The 21,531-nt window shown below is 40.7% G+C and overlaps 1 protein-coding gene across 1 annotated transcript in view; it reads right to left on the bottom strand.

Moving 5' to 3' along the window:
* Positions 1-5,146, bottom strand: part of unc79 (unc-79 homolog, NALCN channel complex subunit) — a 354,164-nt gene extending 349,018 nt beyond the window's left edge. Inside the window, exon 1 of the mRNA XM_076275011.1 lies at positions 5,050-5,146. Coding sequence (XP_076131126.1) covers positions 5,050-5,146 — 97 coding nt within the window. The remainder of the gene's footprint in view (positions 1-5,049) is intronic.
* Positions 5,147-21,531: the final 16,385 nt, after the last annotated feature.

Here is a 21,531-nt window from a genome sequence, read left to right as displayed (position 1 = left end):
CATAAAAAGGTTTTAGCCTAATTCACGTTAGGCTAATGTAAAATATTATCCTAAAATCTTTCCCCCTTTGCTTATGCAGCTCTAGTGTTGTGCCGTCGCACCTTTATTATTATTACATTACATTACATTTAGCAGACACTTCTTGACCAAAGTGACTTACATATGTCAGCTATATTACAAGGGATCACATTGTCCCCAGAGCAACTTGGGGTTACGTGCCTTGCTCAAGGGCACAACGGTGGACGCCGGGAATTGAACCGACAACTTTCAGGCTACTGCACGCTAGCCCAGCTCCTTAACCACTACACTACCACCACCCCAAAGTTTGGTAGGCATCGACTGTAGCCTCATCTTTTTCCATGTGGGGAAACAAAACAAAAACACAACCCATGGTTTCTAAGGTTTCCACCTCAATCATGTGATGCACTGAAGCAGTTTTTCACACTGCAGTGTCTTCCAGGCATCTTAAAGTATTATTAGCATTATTAGCATAAAGCATTACAGCTACTCGGACAAAAGACATGTAAACATTTTTTTGCAAACTAGCATTAAACGGAAATGGATTCGATCCCGCAAAATCAATCCATGTATGACTCTCTCCAGCATGATTCTACTCACTGAGCCAACTTATCCCTGGCTATTACGTGATGCAATTAACTATTGTAGGCTACTATCAATTAATAACGTAGGCAACACCCAGGCAACATGTTGTCCTGAGGTAGGCTATCTGAAACAAGTGGTTGCCCTTGATCGAAAACAACTGGTTACCTTGGGCTGCTACGGTCGTCAGTGCATATTCTATGTGGTTGATCTAAAAATAAAATATGTATTGGGTGATGACGTTATTGTAGTAGGCCTAAATTCTGAGAAATTAAATGATACGATAGGAAACTACATTTTAGCGCATCAGCCCGCGATGTCCTCAAGGGTTCAATGAAGCGAACCCTTGCAAGCGAAGTTTGCAAAAATTAGCGTATTTTTCTAGTCAAGAAATGTTCTTTCTGTGTCAGGGAGCATTTGGCTTTTGAAAAACATAGGCCTAGTAGTCAAGTTTACAAAAAACAGTGTGTTTTTCTAGTCAAGAAATGTTCTGTCTGTGTCAGGGAGCATTTGACTTTTGAAAACCATAGGCCTAGTAGTCGCTCAAGGAGTTATAAGATAAGGGCAATGTAACCATTTGTGTCACCTAATGCAAGACAAAATGTTGCCACACCATTGCTTACGGGGTTAATTGATAGGTGATTTGACGTGGCAACTTAGAGAATTGCAAAAGCAAACAGCCCATACCCTAAAACGGGCATTTACAGCTGTGAAGGTCCTTTATAGGGAAAACACTATATTTGGTAACTTCCGTAGACATCCAAAATGGGATCCAAAATGGGATAGACATCCAAAGTGGGATGATTGTATTGGGAGCACTGAGGTGTTAGATAAAAAAAATGATTACATTTTGACCCTCAGCAGGATTTTGCCTAGGGCCCCATGGAGGTCTGAACCGGCACTGAGTTAGCCTTTTTGGGCACTTATCGAGCATCTATTTCAGCAGAAATGCGCGTGCACAAGGATTCACGACACCAATCTTGCTCCAGCGGCGAGATCATAACACACGATTGGCTCGATGTCTTCATAACACACCACATTACTGGCTCAATGTATTCACAACACAACACATGATTGGCTCAATGTATTCACATGTCGATGTTTTGCCATGAAAAGGGTGTAGACAACTGCCATATTGGCGTTACAAACTAACCCCATGCATTTCTATGGAGGATTTTTTGAGTGCTGTCTCCTCATTGGAAAGTCTCTGCTATAAGGCTCTGTGGCCGGTTGCACAAAGCACCTTAAGTTAAGTTATGGAAACAGCAAAGAGACTGCCTAATCCTAGTCTTTGAAATGAATTAAGATGGTATGCAACACAGTTTATATTTCCAGTGCATAGGTTTGCAATGCTTTAGACTTCAAACTTTTTTGAATTTGATCTTACAGTTCTGTCATTAGGTTATTCTGTGTCTTTACTTTTACTTACTGTAATATAGTAGCCTATAGTATAATTAGGCTAGCCTAGTTTAGGCATATGCATTAACCCAGTGATACCTCGAAATTACGCTGTTGTCTGTTAGGCTAAAGTCGCGCTTTATTGTAATAACATTTTCTTTTATTTGGATTTCAAAGAGACTTTGACTTTCATTTGGCAAATTAAACAAGCCTATGAGGAACATTTAGAAACAGACATTTTCTAAAAGTACGCCTCCTGCCAGGAAGACAACATTTCTGATTGATTGAAAATGACAGGACACTCAGAACATTGGGGGTGGGGATAACTTATGTTCACTTTTGCAACATAGGCAGCCAAAATTTTCCTTGTGCCCTGTCGTTATAATACATTTTAAGCATGTTGTTTGACAGGCTTTCTATCACTGTATATTGAGACTACAGTTGACAAAATGGTGGTACCCTATAGTGACGAAATTGCTGCTGCAATCACCTTATCTAATGCTAATTAGATTTTACACTAGGCTACTCCGAATGAGACACTTATCTGCACCACGTTGGCTATACGGCATATTAAACTAAAAAACTGAAGGAAATACAGTGCATGAAAATGCAAAAATATGATGTAAAATATCATACAGAGTAAAAACAAACTATATTGGCTGCTAGGTAGATGAGGTTTAATATAGTTGTAATGACTGAACAGTTAAATAGGTGGATAGTTTAAATGGTTAAATTATTTAGGTAGATAGTTGACGATAACTGACAGTTGGAATGGCTCTAATGTTTGCTAGTAGTAATGCTAACCAAGTTACTTAGTTAATTTAGCTAATGTTTTCTAGCAGTTTTTAAAAAAAATACTAATAATGTTAATGCTGTTAACTATGCTAACAATGCTAACTATATGACTTAGCTAACTTAGCTAATGTGCTAAAATACTAAGAATATTAACATGCTAACCATGTGAATTAGCTAACTTAGCTATCCATTTTTAGTAGTTATGCTAACTATGCTAACTAACATGTTAACAATGTTAAAATGCTAACTATATTAACCATGTGACTTAGCTAACCTAGCTAATCATTTCTAGCAGTTATGCTAATGATGCTAACTAGCATGCTAACATGCCAACTATGCTAACCATATTACTTAGCTAACTTAGCTAATCATTTTTAGCAGTTTTGCTAAAAAATGCTAACAATGTTAGCAATGCTAACATGCTAACTATGCTAACCATGTTACTTAACTAATCATTTTTAGCAGTTTTGCTAAAAATGCTAACAATGTTAGCAATGCTAACATGCTAACTATGCTAACCATGCTAACTAGCTACAGTGGGTAGGAGTCATAGTTGATGACAAGTAACAGTTACAATGGCTGAACAGTTAAAAAGTTCAGTAGTTTAAAGGGTTAAATTGTTTAACAGTGAAATATTGTAGTGAGGACTTTTATTTTGAAACCGTTTTTGGCAGAGGAAGCAGTTGAACAGGATGTGTAGTCTTAATAGGGCCAGTTTGTATGCTTAAAGCCTGAGGCTGGCAGTTGATCCAGGTGGCCGGAACACCTGGCATAGGATTCTAATTGCTTAACTGCTCTATTGTGATGTCATCAGCCCATGTTAAGTCTATGGGGAAATTTTGAGTAGTTTTTAATTAATAGTTTAAAAAGTATAAAAGTTACAAAGCTGAAAAATACATAGCACCCATGTCCTAAGTAAGACCTACACAACGCAGTTTGAATGAAGTTTAGTAACATAGTAACATAGTTTGAATGAAGTTTCTACGTTAAACGGTTGAAGCTGCATTAAATGCGTTAGAAGAAGAAGAAGAAGAAGAAGCCTAGGAAGAACAGTACAGTGCATTTTCATGCACTGTAATAATAACAGATAATAAGAAGAACAGTGATAATAGTCCATTGCATTTACATGCAATGCAAAAAGCCTTGGAATAACAGTACAGTGCATTTTCATGCACTGTAATAAGAAGCCTAGGAAGAACAGTACAGTGCATTTTCATGCACTGTAATTAAGTCATTTATGTAGTAGAAATGTGGAGTCATCATTGAAGTCAGTGTCTTCTTGACCGAGAAAAAGCCAAACATATATTTTTGGTTCATGCGGATTAAAGCTAACAACTCCCAGAATTCCCTGCCTTTCACTGCTCTTCACTGCCCTACCAAGCAACTCCCCCAGTAGTAGTAGCCAGTGTAGTCTCCTCTGGCCAAAAAAACCTCCGATGATGCTAAATGATGATTTCCAGACAAAAAATACAGATATCTCTCATCTCAGGGGGACATGAGGGAGGGAAGAATGGTCATTTGAATGGTCAAGAATGGTCAGTTCCTACTTGCCTCAAGCAGTCTGTTATTGTTCCAGTACCGAAAAACAAAAGTCCATCATGTCTGAATGACTACCGCCCAGTAGCCCTGACGTCTACAGTGATGAAGTGTTTTGAGAAGCTTGTGAAACACATTATCTGCTCATCCCTCACTGCCTCTTTCGACCCCCTCCAATTTGCTTACAGAGCCAACAGGTCTACAGAGGATGCCATCTCAAACCTCATGCATACCCCTTTAACTCACCTGGAGGTGGGGAATGGGAATTATGTGAGGATGCTGTTCATCGACTTTAGTTCAGCATTCAACACGATAGTACCTCTCACCTTGGTCACAAAGATGAAGGCCTTAGGACTGAACTCCACCCTGTGTCACTGGATATTTGACTTCATCACCAACCGTTCACAAGTGGTTAGAGTGGGGGGTCTGACATCTGACTCATTAACCATCAGCACTGGTGCTCCCCAAGGCTGTGTTTTGAGTCCACTGCTGTACAACATCTACATACATGACTGCAAAGCCAACAGTAGTCATACCTCCATCAAGTTTGCAGATGACACAGTGTTCTTGGGCCTGATTAGTAACAACAATGAACAGCTCTACTTGGATCAGGTTGATGAGGTGGCACAGTGGTGTCAATCTAACAGCTTGACACTGAATATCAATAAAACCAAGGAAATGGTAGTGGATTACAGAAGGCAGCAGCAGAACTACAGTTACACCCAGTGATGGACTGGACGGTCTGGCATTTGGGCAGATACCAGAAGGGCCGCGGCCCCTCGTGGGCCGTTTGGGCCAGCCAATCACGAAGCGGCATGTTTGTCGGGTTTGCGCGGCCCATTTATCGTAAAGACGGTTTTACGTCTTATCGGTTTTATCTCTCGGCCCACTATCAAGCATCAATAGTGTTACATGGCTTCGAATAAGCCATTTATCTCCTCCTTCATAGTTGGAGGCTGATCAGTATTTATACCAGACATGAGTCTCTACACTACAGTCATGGTGACCCTCAATATTTACATCAGTCTACATTCTTTTGTAACCTTATTTAATCAAATGATTTAAAAGTGCATTGTTTGAAATTGGAATACAATAAATATGCTGCCTGTATCTTTTATTTTATTATTGGTTTACAAAAGTTAGGCTACATGAAGCAAGGACTTCTGGGAATTTCAAAACCGAATGCGTCTACTACTTCAGCACGGGGAATTGCCGATCTAGCATGCCTTGATCCTCGTAATTTTACCCTTATAAAAGCTAATAAACTGCCCCCAAATGCACTTCGAAACATAAGAGAATGTCTGCTTAAATTTAGTGAAGGTGCTACGGTTGAAAATCTACAGTCGGAATTGACACATCTCGCCACGCACTGGGACAGCCTGAAAAAGTCTCCTCTAAACGAGAAGGCCTATACAGTCGGACTTTGATGATGCCGCGGAGATAGGCTATAGGAAGATACAGAAATAAACCTGGTGAGTAAGAAATGTGCTACCTGCAAGAATTGTGCAATCTGTTGCTATTTCCTTCTCCAGCAGTTAAACCTCTTTACCTGTGCCTACAACTATATATGGTTAGCAAATGAATTCCTAACACTGTCATGTACTCAAGTGGCATTAGGGTTGCCAACCGTCCCGAATTGGGCGGGACATCCCGTATTTTGGGTGATTTTGATTTGTCCCATCAGGGACAGCGCCACTCCCGATTTTCAATCACAGCTCATCGGCCTTGTTAACTTGTCAATGGTAGGCTACTGTAAAAGCACCTGGAACAAAGTGTCCAGTGCCGCCGCAACCACGCGCATCTCGCACTGGCACCAAGGGACAGAAGGGGCACCACAATTTAGCCAGAGAAGCTTTACTGCAAACTGCTTTTCACTCTCCTTAGAGAACGATTACAATGTCAAAATGCAGCAACAGCATCTTACATAAGGATGATACTTTTTGGGTCCTCTCAGTCTCTCTATTATGCAGCAGATCTAACTTGAACGTTATGCTACTCGTTTTAATTGGGAACGAGAGGGAGAGAGGGTGGAAGTTTCCAGCTGGCTTGTGATCATTGGTAATTGATTTCACCTTTTTAATATAAGAAACTTTTAAAAGGAAATCATGAGAAAACAAAAACAACGCGAGGAGATTGCGGAATTATCCGGTTCACACTATGCTACTGACCATTTACAATGTGAGGGCACTTTGACATAGGCTGCACGCACTGTGATTTGGACTGATAGAATATGAAGAGTGGTCAATTGCCTTTGTGTAATGGAATTGGTGAGTCTTGAAGTATTCAATAACCCGTTTCCCTTAAACTAAGCATTTACATGAAGCACATGATGACTATGCCAATTGAAACACTTTCCATTTAGATAGCTAGGTGGGTACCAGGTTCATAATTCACATTTAATTGCGAACAGAAAATATCTAGCTAGCATCATTACATGCTTCTATTTCCACAGGAATGAAGGTTGTTTACACCAACTTAATATACTTATCATTGTGCTATAGACCTAGATGTGGCAAAAACAATGTTAAAGTCTGTGGAATGACCATATAGGCTATATTTGAATGGAGCTGGCAAAATATTATGAATACTGTGTAGAGTAGACAATGCTCTTAAAGTGACAGTAGATTTGTAGTTTTTCTTTTTTTTTTTTTTGGGGGGGGGGGGGCTTCCGCATTTGAAGTGAAGTGTCCCTCATTTGGGGTTGAGGAAGTTGGCAACCCTAAGTGGCATGTAAACGGAGTTTTTCCACTCTTAAATTCATCAAGAATCGCCTAAGGACACGATTGTCACAGGATAATTTGGAGGCCTTTATGCTGATGGCGACAGAGAAAGAGGTCCTATAATGCATGACGTTAATTAAGACACGTTTGTGGAGCGGCTGCTCTGATGGGTTTCCAGTTTATCAACAAAATTACATTCGCGCGCAGCCGTGGGGCAGAAGACGCTTGGTGCCACAACGTTATAAACTTGACTTAAATAGTCGGCTGCTGTAAGCTACAATCGTAATTTTTTATATACCCCTGGCCCCCTGTTGTCTCAATGATAATAGCATCTCATTTCAGGCTATATTTCAGAGTTTGCCGTTCATTTGCATTAACATCGTATTTTGTCATTTTTGGTGAAGACATGCATTCCTTTAGGGATATTGAACATATTGAACCTTCTCTAACCATCGTGATTTCGAATTGGTGCAATTTTCAGCACAAAAACTTATTTTGTTCTTTTCATGGAGAGCACTGTTCTATGCTGCTTTCTGCCTCTTGCGCACGCATGTTTTCATGACGTTACATAGAAATCCATGTATTCTAGGCTATTCTTTTTTCATTTTCATATTTCATATTGCATTCATTTTTTTTGGAGTTGTGCATTGATATATCCATGTTCTTGGTTCAGTCTTTATGCATATTAAAGTTAGAGTTCATCACCAATGGGGCTACAAGCGTGTTATGTCCGTGCATGTGAAGTTATATCTGTGTGTTTCGAGCACATGCATGCACGTGCATGCGCGTCCCCGTGTGGGCCGCTGGTTGGTGAAAATGCCAGGGCCGTTTTTTAATCCCAGTCCGTCACTGGTTACACCCCACTAATGATCAGCGGGCAACCTGTAGAGAGAGTCACAAGTTTTAAATACCTTGGTGTCCACATTACTGAAGACTTAACATGGACTGTTAACACTCAATATGTTCTGAAGAAGTCCAGACAACGACTCTACTTCCTTCGTCAGCTAAGGAAATTCAAAGTTTCTACATCCATCATGAAGGCCTTCTACACTTCAGCGGTTGAGAGTGTTCTAACTGGTAGCATCATCACATGGTATGGGAACTCCACATTTAGAGATTGTAGTACTCTGCAGAGAGTAGTGCGCTCAGCTGAACGTACTATAAGAACTCAACTCCCTGCTCTACAAGATATCTATTCCAGAAGAGTACTCCTAAGAGCCCAAAAGATTCTGAAGGACTCTTCTCATCCTAACAATGGATTATTCCTACCGCTGAAATCAAGAAGACGCCTATGTAGTCACAAAGCCAGAACTGAGAGACTCAGGGGCCGTTTATACGAGAACGATTGCGAAGGAAGACGACAAAATATTTTATCATAAGTGCCTTTTGTTTACACGGCGACCCCGCCATCAGGGCTTGAAGACGCAAAAATCTGAAGACTCCTTCCAGAGTGTAGAGTTTTGAAGACGACCGGGTTGCGTCTCCGTCTAAATGGCTAAACCAAAGATCCTTGATTACCTCTCTGGCTAAACTGTCAAATTAGAATGTCTGCGCGTGACGTACCAGGGTTCTATCACACCACCACCCAGCGGTCTGGAATGCATATCCAATCGAATATCACATACTCTTGCGTCTTCATATAAACAAAGATTTCCCCCTGAGAATGCTCGTCTAAATGCGAATAAAAAAATGAAGACGAGACGCCACTTCTACGTCTTCTCTTTTCATCGTCACCGTATAAACGTAGCCTCAGGAGAAGTTTTTATCCCCAGGCCATCCGAACTCTGAACTCACACTACTGACTTTGCACACATTCACTCCTCAGCACTCTCAAACATTTCCCAACTCTGAACTCACACTATACTGACTTTGCACTCATTCACTCCTCAGCACTCATGACCCCCCCCCCCCCCCCACACACACACACACCTACAAGACTTTTAGCACTTTTACATCCCTCACCCTATGCTACAGACCTTTTATTTATCTTCTTATTTCATCACACGTCAAAACACACACACACACACACACACACACACACACATATTAGAGCCCGACCGATCTATCGGCGGGCCAATATTATCGGCCGATATTAGGCATTTTCCAAACTATCGGTATCGGCATTTACAGCGGGGAAAATAAGTATTGAACACGTCAACATTTTTTTCAGTAAGTATACTTCCAATGAGGCTACTTGCATGAAATTTTCACCAGACACTAGTATTAACTCAGATAATCCACCCATATAAAAAAAATCCAAACATTAAAGTCCATAGGTAGAGTTATGTGTAATAAAGTGGAATAACACAGGAAAAAAGTATTGAACACGCCTGCTGAAATGTCTTAAATACTTTGTGGAAAAGCCTTTATTCGTAATGACAGCTTCAAGGCATTTCCTGTATGACGAAACTAACCAGTTACAGTATTCTGGTGTGATTTTGGCCCATTCTTTTCAACAGATAGTCCTTTAATATTGAAGATTCCAGGGGTCCCTCTTGTGAATCCTGATCTTTAGTTTACTTCCAAAACTGTTCAATTGGATTGAAGTCAGGGCCTTGATTTTCCTTTCTCTGAAACCAATTGAGAGTTTCCTTTGCTGAATGGTTTGGATCATTGTCCTGCTGGAAGGTCTAGCCATGTCTCATCCTCATCATCTTGGTGGATGGTCAAGATTCTCCTGGAACAAAATGACTCAATTCATCATTCCTTCAACTGTATGAAGTCTGCTAGTACCATGAGATGAAAAACAGCCCATACCATGATGCCACCACCTCCAAACCTCACTGTTGGTAGGGTATTTTTAGAGTGATGCACAGTGCCACTTCTCCTCCAAATATGGTGTGTAGTATGACATCCAAAAAGTTCAATTTTGCTCTCGCCTGACCAGAATACATTCTCTCAGTATTTCATAGGATTGTCCAAATGTTGTGTAGCAAACTTTCAACGAGCTTTGACATGTTTTTCTTCAGCAATAGAGTCATGTGGGATGAGTGTGCATAGAGGCCATGGCGGTGGAGTGCATTACCTATGATTTTCTCTGTAACAACTGCACCAAGTCTTTTTGGAGCTTTCTCCGAGTGGTCCTTGGCTCTTGGGCTACTCTTCTGACTATCCTTCTGACTTCCTGGTCAGAAATCTTGCAAGGAGATCCTGTGCATGGCTAGTGATGATGCAGTGATGTTCCTTCCACATGCAGATAATGGCTCCAATACTGCTTGCTGGATGCTTCGGAAGTTTTGATGTGCATCTGTAACCAGTTCCATTGATATGTTTTGCAACAATAAGGTTGCAAAGGTCTTGGGAGAGCTCTTTGCTTTTACCCATTATGAAATGCTTCTTGTTTGACACCTTGGTAAGAAAAAACCTTTTTATAGCCCACCAGTATGTATTAACCCAGCTTATATCAATTTGCACAGATAGGAGGGATAATTTCTCTAACTACTTATAGATTCCAGTTTGTTCCTTGCCATTTCTTGCCTTTGTGTACTGCTTTTTCTTAGCGTGTTCAATACTTTTTCCCTGTGCCATTCCACTTTTTTACTCATAACTCTACTTTTAGACATTAATGTTTGGATTTTTATATATGTGTGGATTACCTAAGTTAATACTAATGTCCGGTGAAGATTTCATGCGAATAGCCTCACTAGAAGTATACTTACTGAAAAAAATATTGACGTGTTCAATACTTATTTTCCCCGCTGTATAATGGCCGATAAATGAATATTTTAAAAATAAAATAAAAACGGACGAAACACCCTTCAACCATGTCATGAGTGTTGGCGTTGTATAGTTTGTCCTCCAGAGGGCACTCTACACCGTCCCTGCTGGCAACACTCATGTATAACGCGCCACACATCCTGCAACCTGCTGATCCAGCCAGAGTCGGGCAGAGAGAACCAGTTATCCGCGAGTGAGATCATCAGTGAAGTGTGTTCATGGTGATTTGGTCACGAGACATACATTGCTTCAAATAACAATTAAAAGAACATCCCCATCAGTTCTCTTAACTCAAATAAGCATGACAAAATTCGTGAAAACAATGTCCAGTTTTGCTGCTGTTAAATAAGCCGAGAGTGAAGCGGAATTAGCTAGTAATTACGTTACGTTGTTACAGTGTAGTTGACTGTCTGTCCTTTTAACTTTTGACAATGTGACTGAAGATGTATTTCTTTAATAGCGTGACAGTTATAGCAGTGAGACGTATCATCTCTCCCCGGCCTGTTATTTTGAAAGCGTATGTTTTACAATTTGCAGTATGACGTTATCCATTGCTAAATTAGGGCTCATCATAGACTAGCTAACCACAAAGCTAGCTAATGCTATGAATATCAGTGGAAGACCGCTAACGTTAACATTAATGAGCTTGGAAACCACAACGAACTTATTCTGCCTAAATAAAGTAATGATTTATTACTAGTATATCTGTAGTTACAGTCCCTGCATTGTAAAATGTAAATTAGACGTGAGAGGAGTGAACATTTAGACATAGAGAAAAAGTATCAAACGTAGCTTGTGCAAAACGTAGCTTGTGCATAAAAAGTTAGCTTTTCTTTTACACGTGTGTGAAATCCAATGACGCCAAGTGTGCGCTTCAGACTGTCGTTCAGCCGCAGCAGAGTTACATAATAGATTTAGATCACTAAATAGTAGGTTTTAGAAGGCAGGCAGCAACTGATGATTGAAAATGGTTTGATGTAGCTTGATGGAAATAATTTTAAAAGTGCAGGTAAAGGGATAAGCAAGCTGACATTGTAATTATAAGGTAGCTTATAAGGCAATAGGGACTAATTACACACGCACACTCAAACATTTAAGAGTTACCTTTATCTTGTTTAATGATAATACAAATGATGATGATAGTAATAATGTCATCATTATTTTTTGTAATTGTTAGAAGTCTTAGTTCAAAGTTATATTTATGAAACTTGTTGTTATTGTGTTTTTGTTCAAAAACTAAGTTTCATATCTTATGTTTCTATTTTTATACATTTTATTTATCAGAACTTTAATATATGTCGATGTTCCTCTGTTCCACTGTGACAATATAATTTAAAAATAAACAAGTTTGTTTTTGAAATGCATTATCATATTATTTTAGTCAATACTCATAAATAACTACAAATAACTAATGTTAGGGAAATATGTTAATGTTTTGTTGCGCGTTTCTGAAAAAATATATATTTCGGCCGATATATCGGAATATCAGATTTTTAAATCAACAAATATTTGTATCGGTATCGGCCTTCAAAATCCTTTATCGGTCGGGCTCTAACACATATCTGACTTTCTCCAACTTTTGCACATCTCCATAGAACTTTTTATTTATTATTTTTGATTTCTCCTCCATCTACCCATGTCCTTGATTGCCTAGTCTTTCTGTCCCCCCCCACCCCACCCCCATCCCCAACACACACACACTTACATCATCACTGTCATCACCTCACATACATACAGCACACTGCTTGTTACAGTAAGCCTCCTCTACATAGTTGCTGCACACTGCCCCCCATTGTCTTCAGGATCTTCTCCAACACACATCCTCTACATACTTACAGCACACTGCCCCCACCTACCCACACAGTCACTGCTCCACTCCCCTCCCGCCCACACACACATCTTCACGGTCATCACTCACATACATCATACATACAGTACTCTGCTTGCAATAGTAAGTCCCTTCACCATACTTGCAGTACACTGCCCCCCCCCCTCTCCCCTACATACACAGCACATTATTTCATCAGGAAGCTTCTCCAACACAAATCCCCAACATACTTACAGCACACTGCCCCCCCCCCCAATACACAGCACATTGTCTCATGAGGAAGCTTCTCCAACACACATATTGCACACTGCCCTCTCCCCACATACACAGCACACTATCCCATCTCCCCTGTCATCCCCCCAACACACACACCAAGACCCCTGGAAGTTGGGTTAGCCCCTTGAGCCGTGGATCTGCCCAAGGTTTCTTCCTTGGTAAGGGAGTTTTTCCTTGCCCCTGTTGCTCTTGGGTGCTCCTTGTTGGTGCCCCCCCCCAATCCCAATCCTCCCCCACCTTTCTTATGCAGCCCTTGCCACTTAATCTACTAAACCCCTCTTCTACTGCACTTTTTACCCCCCCCCCCATAAATGCACAAATAGGCTGACACCAGACATAATTTCACTGCATTTCTTACTTCCAGTAACTATATGCGTGTGACAATAAACTTCCTTGTATCCTTGTATCCTTGTATCATTTGAACAGGTTTCTACTGATACAAAGCTTAATGCTAATTGGTGAAGTATCCCTTTAAGTTAGAATATGTAAATGATATTTAAATGTATGTAAATGCTCTTTAAATATCTTGGAGTAGTCATCTCTGAGGACCTTTCATGGACACACATCTCCACACCAAGTGAAAAAAGCAAGACAGCGTTTATACCATCTTAGAAAGCTGAACAAATTCAAAATATCCAAAGAGCTGCAGAAAACATTCTACTCAGCAACTATAGAGTCTGTTATTTCTGGTAATATCACAACCTGGTACGGAAATAGCAACTCTCGGGATAAGAAGGCCTTGCATAGAGTTATCAGGTGTGCAGAGAAAATCACCAACACTGCACTTCCTGGACTTCAGAAAGGCAAAAAGGATTTTAAAGGACTGTCATCACCCTGGCCATAACATCTTTCAATGGTTGCCCTCTGGAAAGCGGCTTCGATCTCAAAAGGCCAGAACAGAAAGACTAAGAAGAAGTTTTTCCCCCAAGCCATACGGACAATGAATGCATAATTCCCCCCTCTTCAAAAACGTTTTACATTTTATTTTATTTATTCCCCACCCCCTTCTGTTTTCTATCTTCTTACTTTTCTATTGTTATTAAACTTTGCACAGCTGGGAGTTGCAGTCGCAATCCCCATTTCACTGCTTTTTGTTTCACAAATTATGCATGTGACAAATAAATTCTTGAATATGCTTAGTTGACTACCAAAATAGCAAACACTAGAAATCAGATAGGAATACTCAATAATAATCAGTGGTTTTACCCCCAGTCCGACACCCCTGAGGCTATGCACAATTCAGAAACAGTTTATCGACAGGGCAGGAAGCCTTGTGATTTCATTTTCTAAGTGTTAGTACAGTTGAGGGAAACAGGATAGGACGCTACGTTGTCAACAATCATTACGTTTTCATGCAGCCAATAAACGGTTTCGAATCAGTTTATTAGGAATAAACCGAATGTGTGTCTTGTAAACACTTGATTGAAATAAACCGAAAAAGGCCATATTCGGTTTACTAATAACAGGGTTCCCACTCTAAGTCAAATGTAAAATTCCATGACTTTTCCCTGACAAAAAAACGGAATTCCCATGACCTACGTTATAATGAATGATATAATATACCGACCAAAAATTACAGAAGAGCTGCGTAGCATTCATAGTCAGGATAGGTGTGACATAAGGTACTAATGCAATTATTTTGCATAAATTGATAGTTTAGGGGGTGTAGACTCAGAATCTGACGGGTGCCGCTCCGGCACCCTTGAGCATTTTTTTTTAATTACATAATTTGCCACGCCCCCTTTTTTCGACCATAAAAAAATAACTAGATGCACATTACTGTATAAACCCATCATGTATGGTATCAAATGAAAGCTCTTCTCAAAAAAGAAATCAATGATGTCAATAAAAACATGCTAAAAATGATTTCAAGTCCCTCCAGAGAACATAACAACTGTAATGCCTGGTAAGGTCACACCGCTGAAATGGTAGGCTGAGCAACAAATTGTCTCAACAATTAATCAAATAGACAAAGTAACAAGGAACAAAGTTTATTTTAATGTGTCACTGTTACAGTGTACCTACCTAATTAGGTACAGTGGTACAACCTGTGTAACAACATGTACTATCAGGTACTATCATTGTAGTGAATTAGTAGACCTGTTCCAAGACATTGAAGACACAACATACATGTCATATACACATAAGTAATTAACTGGTACACTTAATAGGTTTATTCCACTGTATCAAAGAGTAACAAGGTTGTAGCAGCACAGCTGTTACATGTACACTGAAGACAATGAGGCCTGGACTGGAGCTAAGAATGCTTTGTATATCAAATCTATCATGACCAGATTTACCCCATCCAGCAGTCTCAGGTCAGCTCTTTGCCTCTGATGAAAATTTAGGCAAATTGGCAAAGTTTTGTAAAAGCACTCAGTATTACAATGTAACAACTATATGTAGGTACCCACAAATACATGTACATGTTGTTACACAGGTTGTACCACTGTACCTAATTAGGTAGGTACACTGTAACAGCGACACATTAAAATGAAGTGTTACCCAAAGTAGTACTTTCTTTCAGATTCTGAAAACAACTACAGAACATGTTGCCAGGCTGGCCTTGTACACATCACAAACATCAAATGTCTCCTCCAAAAAACATTCACTCAATCAGACATTTCTCCCTCGCTGTCATCAGTATCCTCCACTGAAAGTGTAGCCATCTTCAAATTTTTATTTGCACCATCTTCACCACCACTACTGCAATGGCAGTAGGTGGTGCATGGTAGTCCATCTGACTGACAGCAGCAAGAGGCCCTGGAGCATGCTGGCACTGCCTTGCATCCACAAGCAACAAGCTGTAGACTCGTTTTGGGTGCAATGTCAGTGTTGCCATGAACAGGCACAGGAATTCCATCCTCTATTTTCCAGCCAAACAGGGATACATCATCAGTACACACAGGAGGTGCTCTTCACAGAAAGACTTGCAGCCATGCATGCTTGATGTGTTCCGCTGCATATTCTCTTGTTGGAGGGTCTCTTTTCTGGGTGAATAGCATGTATCTCAAGTTACTGAGGCTTTCAACAGTCTTTCCATAGTAGAGGCAAGAAAGGAAATCCATTCCTGCCTTCATGCTCATCAGCTTCTACAGTACATCTGTAAAATTCTTCAAATCAAGATTTCTCTTGAGCATCAAATTGATTGCTGAGGTTTTCCCTTTGCCATATGAACATGACACACTGTCACAACCAAATAATGCATGAACAGCCAACAAATCATAATATTTGTCTCCTAATTTTGCAGCCATAGCATTAATGTCAATTACTTTGGGCATCCATGGCCTATTGGTTAGGGAATCGGACTTGTGACTGAAGGGTGGCCAGTTCGATCCCCGACTGGTAGGGGAAATGTGGGTGGGGGGAGTGACTTAACAGCGCTCTCCCACATCCATATCCATGGATGAGGTGCCCTTGAGCCCTCCTCCCCGGATCAAGGGCTGCCCACTGCTCCGGGTGTGTATGTGTACTCCTAGTGTGCTCACTGCTCTAGGGTGTGTGTGTGTTTGAATGGGTGTACACTGTTTGTGTGGGTGTATTGTACACTACCCCCGAATGGGTAAAATGCAGAGCACAAATTCCTTGTATCGGTGGGGTCAGCCCTATGTTCCCACATTTCTAGGGTTAGGGTTAGGCCTAAGGTGTGGGTTAGGGTTAGGGAACATAGGGCTGTGGGAACATAGGCATACTCCCGTACTGGTATATGTAAGTATACTACTGGTTAGGGCTTCGGGCTTGAAACCAAAGGGTTGCCGGTTCGATCCCCGACCAGTAGGGCACGGTTGAAGTGTGCTTGAGCAAGGCACCTGACCCCTCACTGCTCCCCGAGCGCCACTGTAGCAAGTCAGCTCACTGCTCCGGGTTAGTGTGTGCTTCACCTCATGTGTGCTCGTTGTGTGCTTCATCTCACTGTGTGTTCACTAATTCACAGATGGGATAAATGCAGAGACCAAATTCCTTGTATATGCAAGTTTACTTGGGCTATAAACCTGATTTACATTTGTTGTTATATTTGTTGTTGTAATTCCAAATGATAGGTGTCATTCCTTGCAATACTGGAAGAAATAATTTTCTTGATTCTGTCCTCACCTGTAATCAACTTTGCCGTTTTCTCTGTAATTAAGGGGGCAAATTCAAGGACTATTATCATTAATGTGCTGACTAATTGGCAAGTACCCTATAACTCAGACTAGTTTGTAACAATCCTGGACTGTGGTGTTTTTAAAGCATTAAAAAATGTTAGGATGAAAAATGTTGTTGTCTGTAATTCTGGGGGGAAATCCAAGGACAGTTATAATTAATGTGTTAACTACCTGGGAAGTACCTCACAACATTGCTGTCCGAAATTCAGCGACTGATTCAAGGGAAATTAAAGCTAACATGCTAACTAACCCGCAAGTTGGTGAACTAGGGTACATCAGACTTGCTATAATATTCATATTAAAATGAATTACTATTGAATGATTGTATTCCTGTATGTATTAAGCTACATGGCAGTTCCATAATTCATTTAATTTAATACCAAACATGACACAATTTAGAGGTATTAGCTATTATGCGGCAAAAAGGAACCTAATTTGACCTTAAAGGTCACTTTGCAAAAGGTATTTTGTTTTCTGGAGGGACCTAAACTATTTTTTTCTACTTTGTTATGGTCAAAGCTGATTTCTGTATGAAAGGAGCTTTGATACCATACATGATGGGTTTATATGTTAATGTCTATTTAGATGATTTTCTATGATCAAAAAAGGGGTGTGGCAGGTGAAGACATTTTAAAGAAAATGCTCAAGGGTGCCGGAGAGGCACCCGTCAGATTCTGAAAGGACACCCCCTTACCTATGTTTATGCAAAAAAATGCATTAGTATGTCACATTTATGCCCAAATTCCACAAAGTTCTACCTGACTATCAAGAATCGTTTATGTTTTTAGTGCAGGAGATGAATAAATGAGCATTAAATAAACAAAGTTGGGCTAACCACAACTCAAGCAAGCAGTAAAGCTAATATACATTAATTATGCACGCAGGCGCGCCTGCAGGTGTACGTCCGTACGCACTGTGCGTACCATCACTCAACAACGAGAGAAAATTTACCTTGTGTGTGTGTATATTCACACCATATTGGCCTACCATACCTTTCCAACTATGCACAGTATCCCATTAGTTGCATGCCATCAGGCTATTTACAATTTTCTATTAAGTAAAGTTAGTGAACACTTTAACGCGCACACATGTTTCAGCAGGAGAGAATACGCACGCAGGCACGCATAGGCTACTTGTTTTCTTTTACTCGGCTTTCTATATGGTTATCAGCACACAATGTTGAGCTAATTCACTAACTCTATACTCATCATGGATATCACAAGTTTAAACAACGAAAACAGAAAGGATGGAGGCAACAAAGCTAGAGGAGCTATTCAAGATGGGCAAGAACAAGGTTGGCTAAGCAATTGGTGTGCTTGTCAGAACGACTGCTTTACAGCTGTTTAAAGCCAGACGTTACAGTAGCTATACACAACTAAAGTAGCTATACACAACTAAAGGTAGCTTTAGCCTGTATAGGGATGTATAAAGTTGCCCAAATGAATAGGTAATGAGGTGTGATGGGTGTGCGTACCATAGCATTAATTCCTGCAGGCGCCCCTGTATGCACGGACATACAGTATATTTGTAGCAAGTAAATGTTCAACTGCTACAACAAAATTCCCTGATGACTTTGACCCAAAAATGAAAAAAAAATCCCTGACTTCCCATGTCTGGAATAGACTTTTCAAAATTCCATGATATTCCAGAAATTCCATGACCTGTGGGAACCCTGTAATAAACCGTTTGCACACCCTATATGCCTGTTTTAAACGGAATAAGTTATTGGGTCATGAAAACACCTTAAACGGAATATGCTCCCAGAAGGAAGAGTGTTGCCCAGCGCATGCTCAATTCGCACAGAACTAGGATGAAATTAACCAATTGTCTCTCACGCACTTTCCTAATCATGGCGAAAAAACGCACACTTTTGGAAAGACGAGGAGACAAACGTATGTCTTGCACCTACCTGTTCTAGGTTCTAGTTGCTAGGTTACGGGGACGCTGGCGAGACACGCCGCTCCGTCTGGCATCATGTTTTTGTTTGTATTTATGTCATGTTCGTAATTTTATGTAATGTTCTGTTAATTTTTTGTATTTATTTTTCAAGTTAAATGTAATCACTCGTTATTTATGTTATTTTCGATCGTTTTTGTATTATTCTTAGTCATTTTTTCTGATTAACAAACTCGGCTGACACCATCAACGTCAAGTTAACGTTAACGTTAACCAGCTTCCATTGGGCTGATGAGCGCCTTGGCTAGCCTGCCTTATGTCTCTGAAGTCCCTCATCCATCCGTGACGCTGCACATCCAATGTCTGGACGGAGGGATTGCTCAGCAAGGGTGCCTCAATCTGCAAGAGATCTGCAGCTGCCACGACCACCGAGCTGCGACTGACATGCGAGCTGCTATGCTAGCATCTACCGGTGCCTGGAGTCTGGATTGAGTGCTAAGAAACTCTGATGACCGCGTCAACCATGAAACAACAAACGGTCACTGTCTAGGACCACCGAGCTGATAATCAGCAGGGTCGCCCATCACAAATTCGGACTGTCTTGTCCTTCCAGTGCTCTCCAGACTGCCAGTGGATTCTCCGGGTTGGTCAGTTATTAAGAACTTTTGGTGTTGCATCGTGAAGACACAGCTGTGCGCAGTTGTCACGCGGGTCATCTTTGCCCCTTGGACATTTTCAGCCGTTTGGAAATTGGACTAATTTTATTTTTAATTTGTATTTATATTATTTATTCATTTGTTTCTTGTATGTCTTGTATGTCTTGGTGTCACGGGTACGCTGGCGACTACGCCGCTCCGTCCGCATCTTTTGTGTTTGTTATTTCTTAAATGTATGTCTTGGTGTCATGGGTACGCTGGCGACTACGCCGCTCCGTCCGGCATCTATTGTCTTTGTTAGTCTGTGTCAATAACAATGTGTGAAGCGCTTTGGGTTGCACTCTGTGCATGTTAAATGCGCTATACAAATAAATCTGACTTGACTTGACTTGTTCAGTCAAAGATTTAGCCTACGTCATGACGTTGGGAGCCTATCTGGGAGCGTCGCTGATTTATTCGGAATAATGCTTTCGATTGCTATTGCTAAACGGTCAGATAAACAGGAATATGCTCAAAACGTGACATTCTACTTGATTGTAAACAGGTTAAACGGAATATTTACATACACGGAATTTGGCCAATAATCTGATTCAAAACCGTTTATTCCCGGCATGAAAATGTAGTGATTGTCACCATATTGAACAGATTGACTCGACCTTGCCAAACAGTAGGCTAGCCTATTTTGCGACGACTCATCATCTAAAACCACGTCAGTTGTTATAGCCTACATCGACTTGTAGCCTAATTTTGCACCTAAGCTTTGTCATTCTGCAAACCATCATCTGTTGAAGGGAGACGTTGCAACCTGCTGTGTTGAATAAGCATTTATTTATTTATTTATTAGGCTACCGAGCACATCCTGATTGGAATCGGCATTTTCAAAAGCACCCACGTAGGCTATGACATTATGGCGAAAACCAGGTTAAAAACGACAAACCTATAACTCGGAGTGAATATGCTAGCCTACTTACATTGCTCTGCTTTCGTAGACATTGTGAAAACAGGTCCGGAAGAATCGTTGCAGCCTGCCTTAAGCCCTGTGGGATTTGTATCCCCAGTCTCAGGAAAAAGGAAAAATTGCCACTGCTCACTGGTTCTCGCAGGTTAAACCATCCGTTGCCATAATTATTAATTTGACCGACATCCGTGCGCGCGTGACACCTGTGTCACATCTCCATAGCGAGACTATTTTTCTGAAGATACGATGGCACAGAAAGAGAATAGCATAGCCTATCTACACTTCATGGATAAGGCTATTCTCTGAAATCTTGACAGATAACATGGTATATTCCAGTTTACACAAATCAGCATGCAGTCAACTCCGTCTCATTGATGATTAGGGATAGGCTATTCTTAAAAAAATTGGGGGGGGGGGGGGGTGGCCTACAGGGGAGGATAAGCCTACCGGGATCACAATATTGTTATGATGTAGCCTAGGCCAGGGGTTCCCAAACTTTTCCACGACAATTCCCCCCAAATACCAGGCTCTGGCCAAGGACCCCCTGATGTGTTATTAAACCCATCGACAATACTACGGCAAATGTAAAAATACATTAAAGGTGCCCTGCCACACAAAACCGTTTTTACTTGCATTTTTTTTAACATGTTAGGTCCATATGTGTTTGTGTCGTGAATGTGAAAATAAACAGCTACCTCCTCCGTCAGCTCTAGCCACTGAAAAGAAATAAGCTCTTCAGATTGACGTGGAATTGATGAGCTCATTACTATTCATGAGCTAGCCCAGTTGAGACCGTGCCCACAAAATTTGTTTAGCTCTGTGACAGTTTTAAAAGGCCTATGCAAGGATGACTGAATAAGGATGACTGAATGTCAACTGACTTGTGCACTATGCTCGAATAGAACTTCAACAATGCATTTTGCCCAAGAACCCAGACTTGAGGATCAAATGGCTTCAGTTTATTTTTTGGAACAATGCTACAGGCTTTGCAAAAAGGTTGCTGTTA

Source organism: Alosa pseudoharengus, unplaced genomic scaffold, assembly GCF_046254945.1.
Source record: "Alosa pseudoharengus isolate Yale_2024_CS ecotype anadromous, Long Island Sound unplaced genomic scaffold, YU_APseudo_1.1 YU_APseudo_1.1_scf_8, whole genome shotgun sequence".
NCBI classification, from domain to species: domain Eukaryota; kingdom Metazoa; phylum Chordata; class Actinopteri; order Clupeiformes; family Clupeidae; genus Alosa; species Alosa pseudoharengus.
Note: the sequence above shows the minus strand (reverse complement) of the source record. Positions and strands in the feature narration are given on the sequence as shown.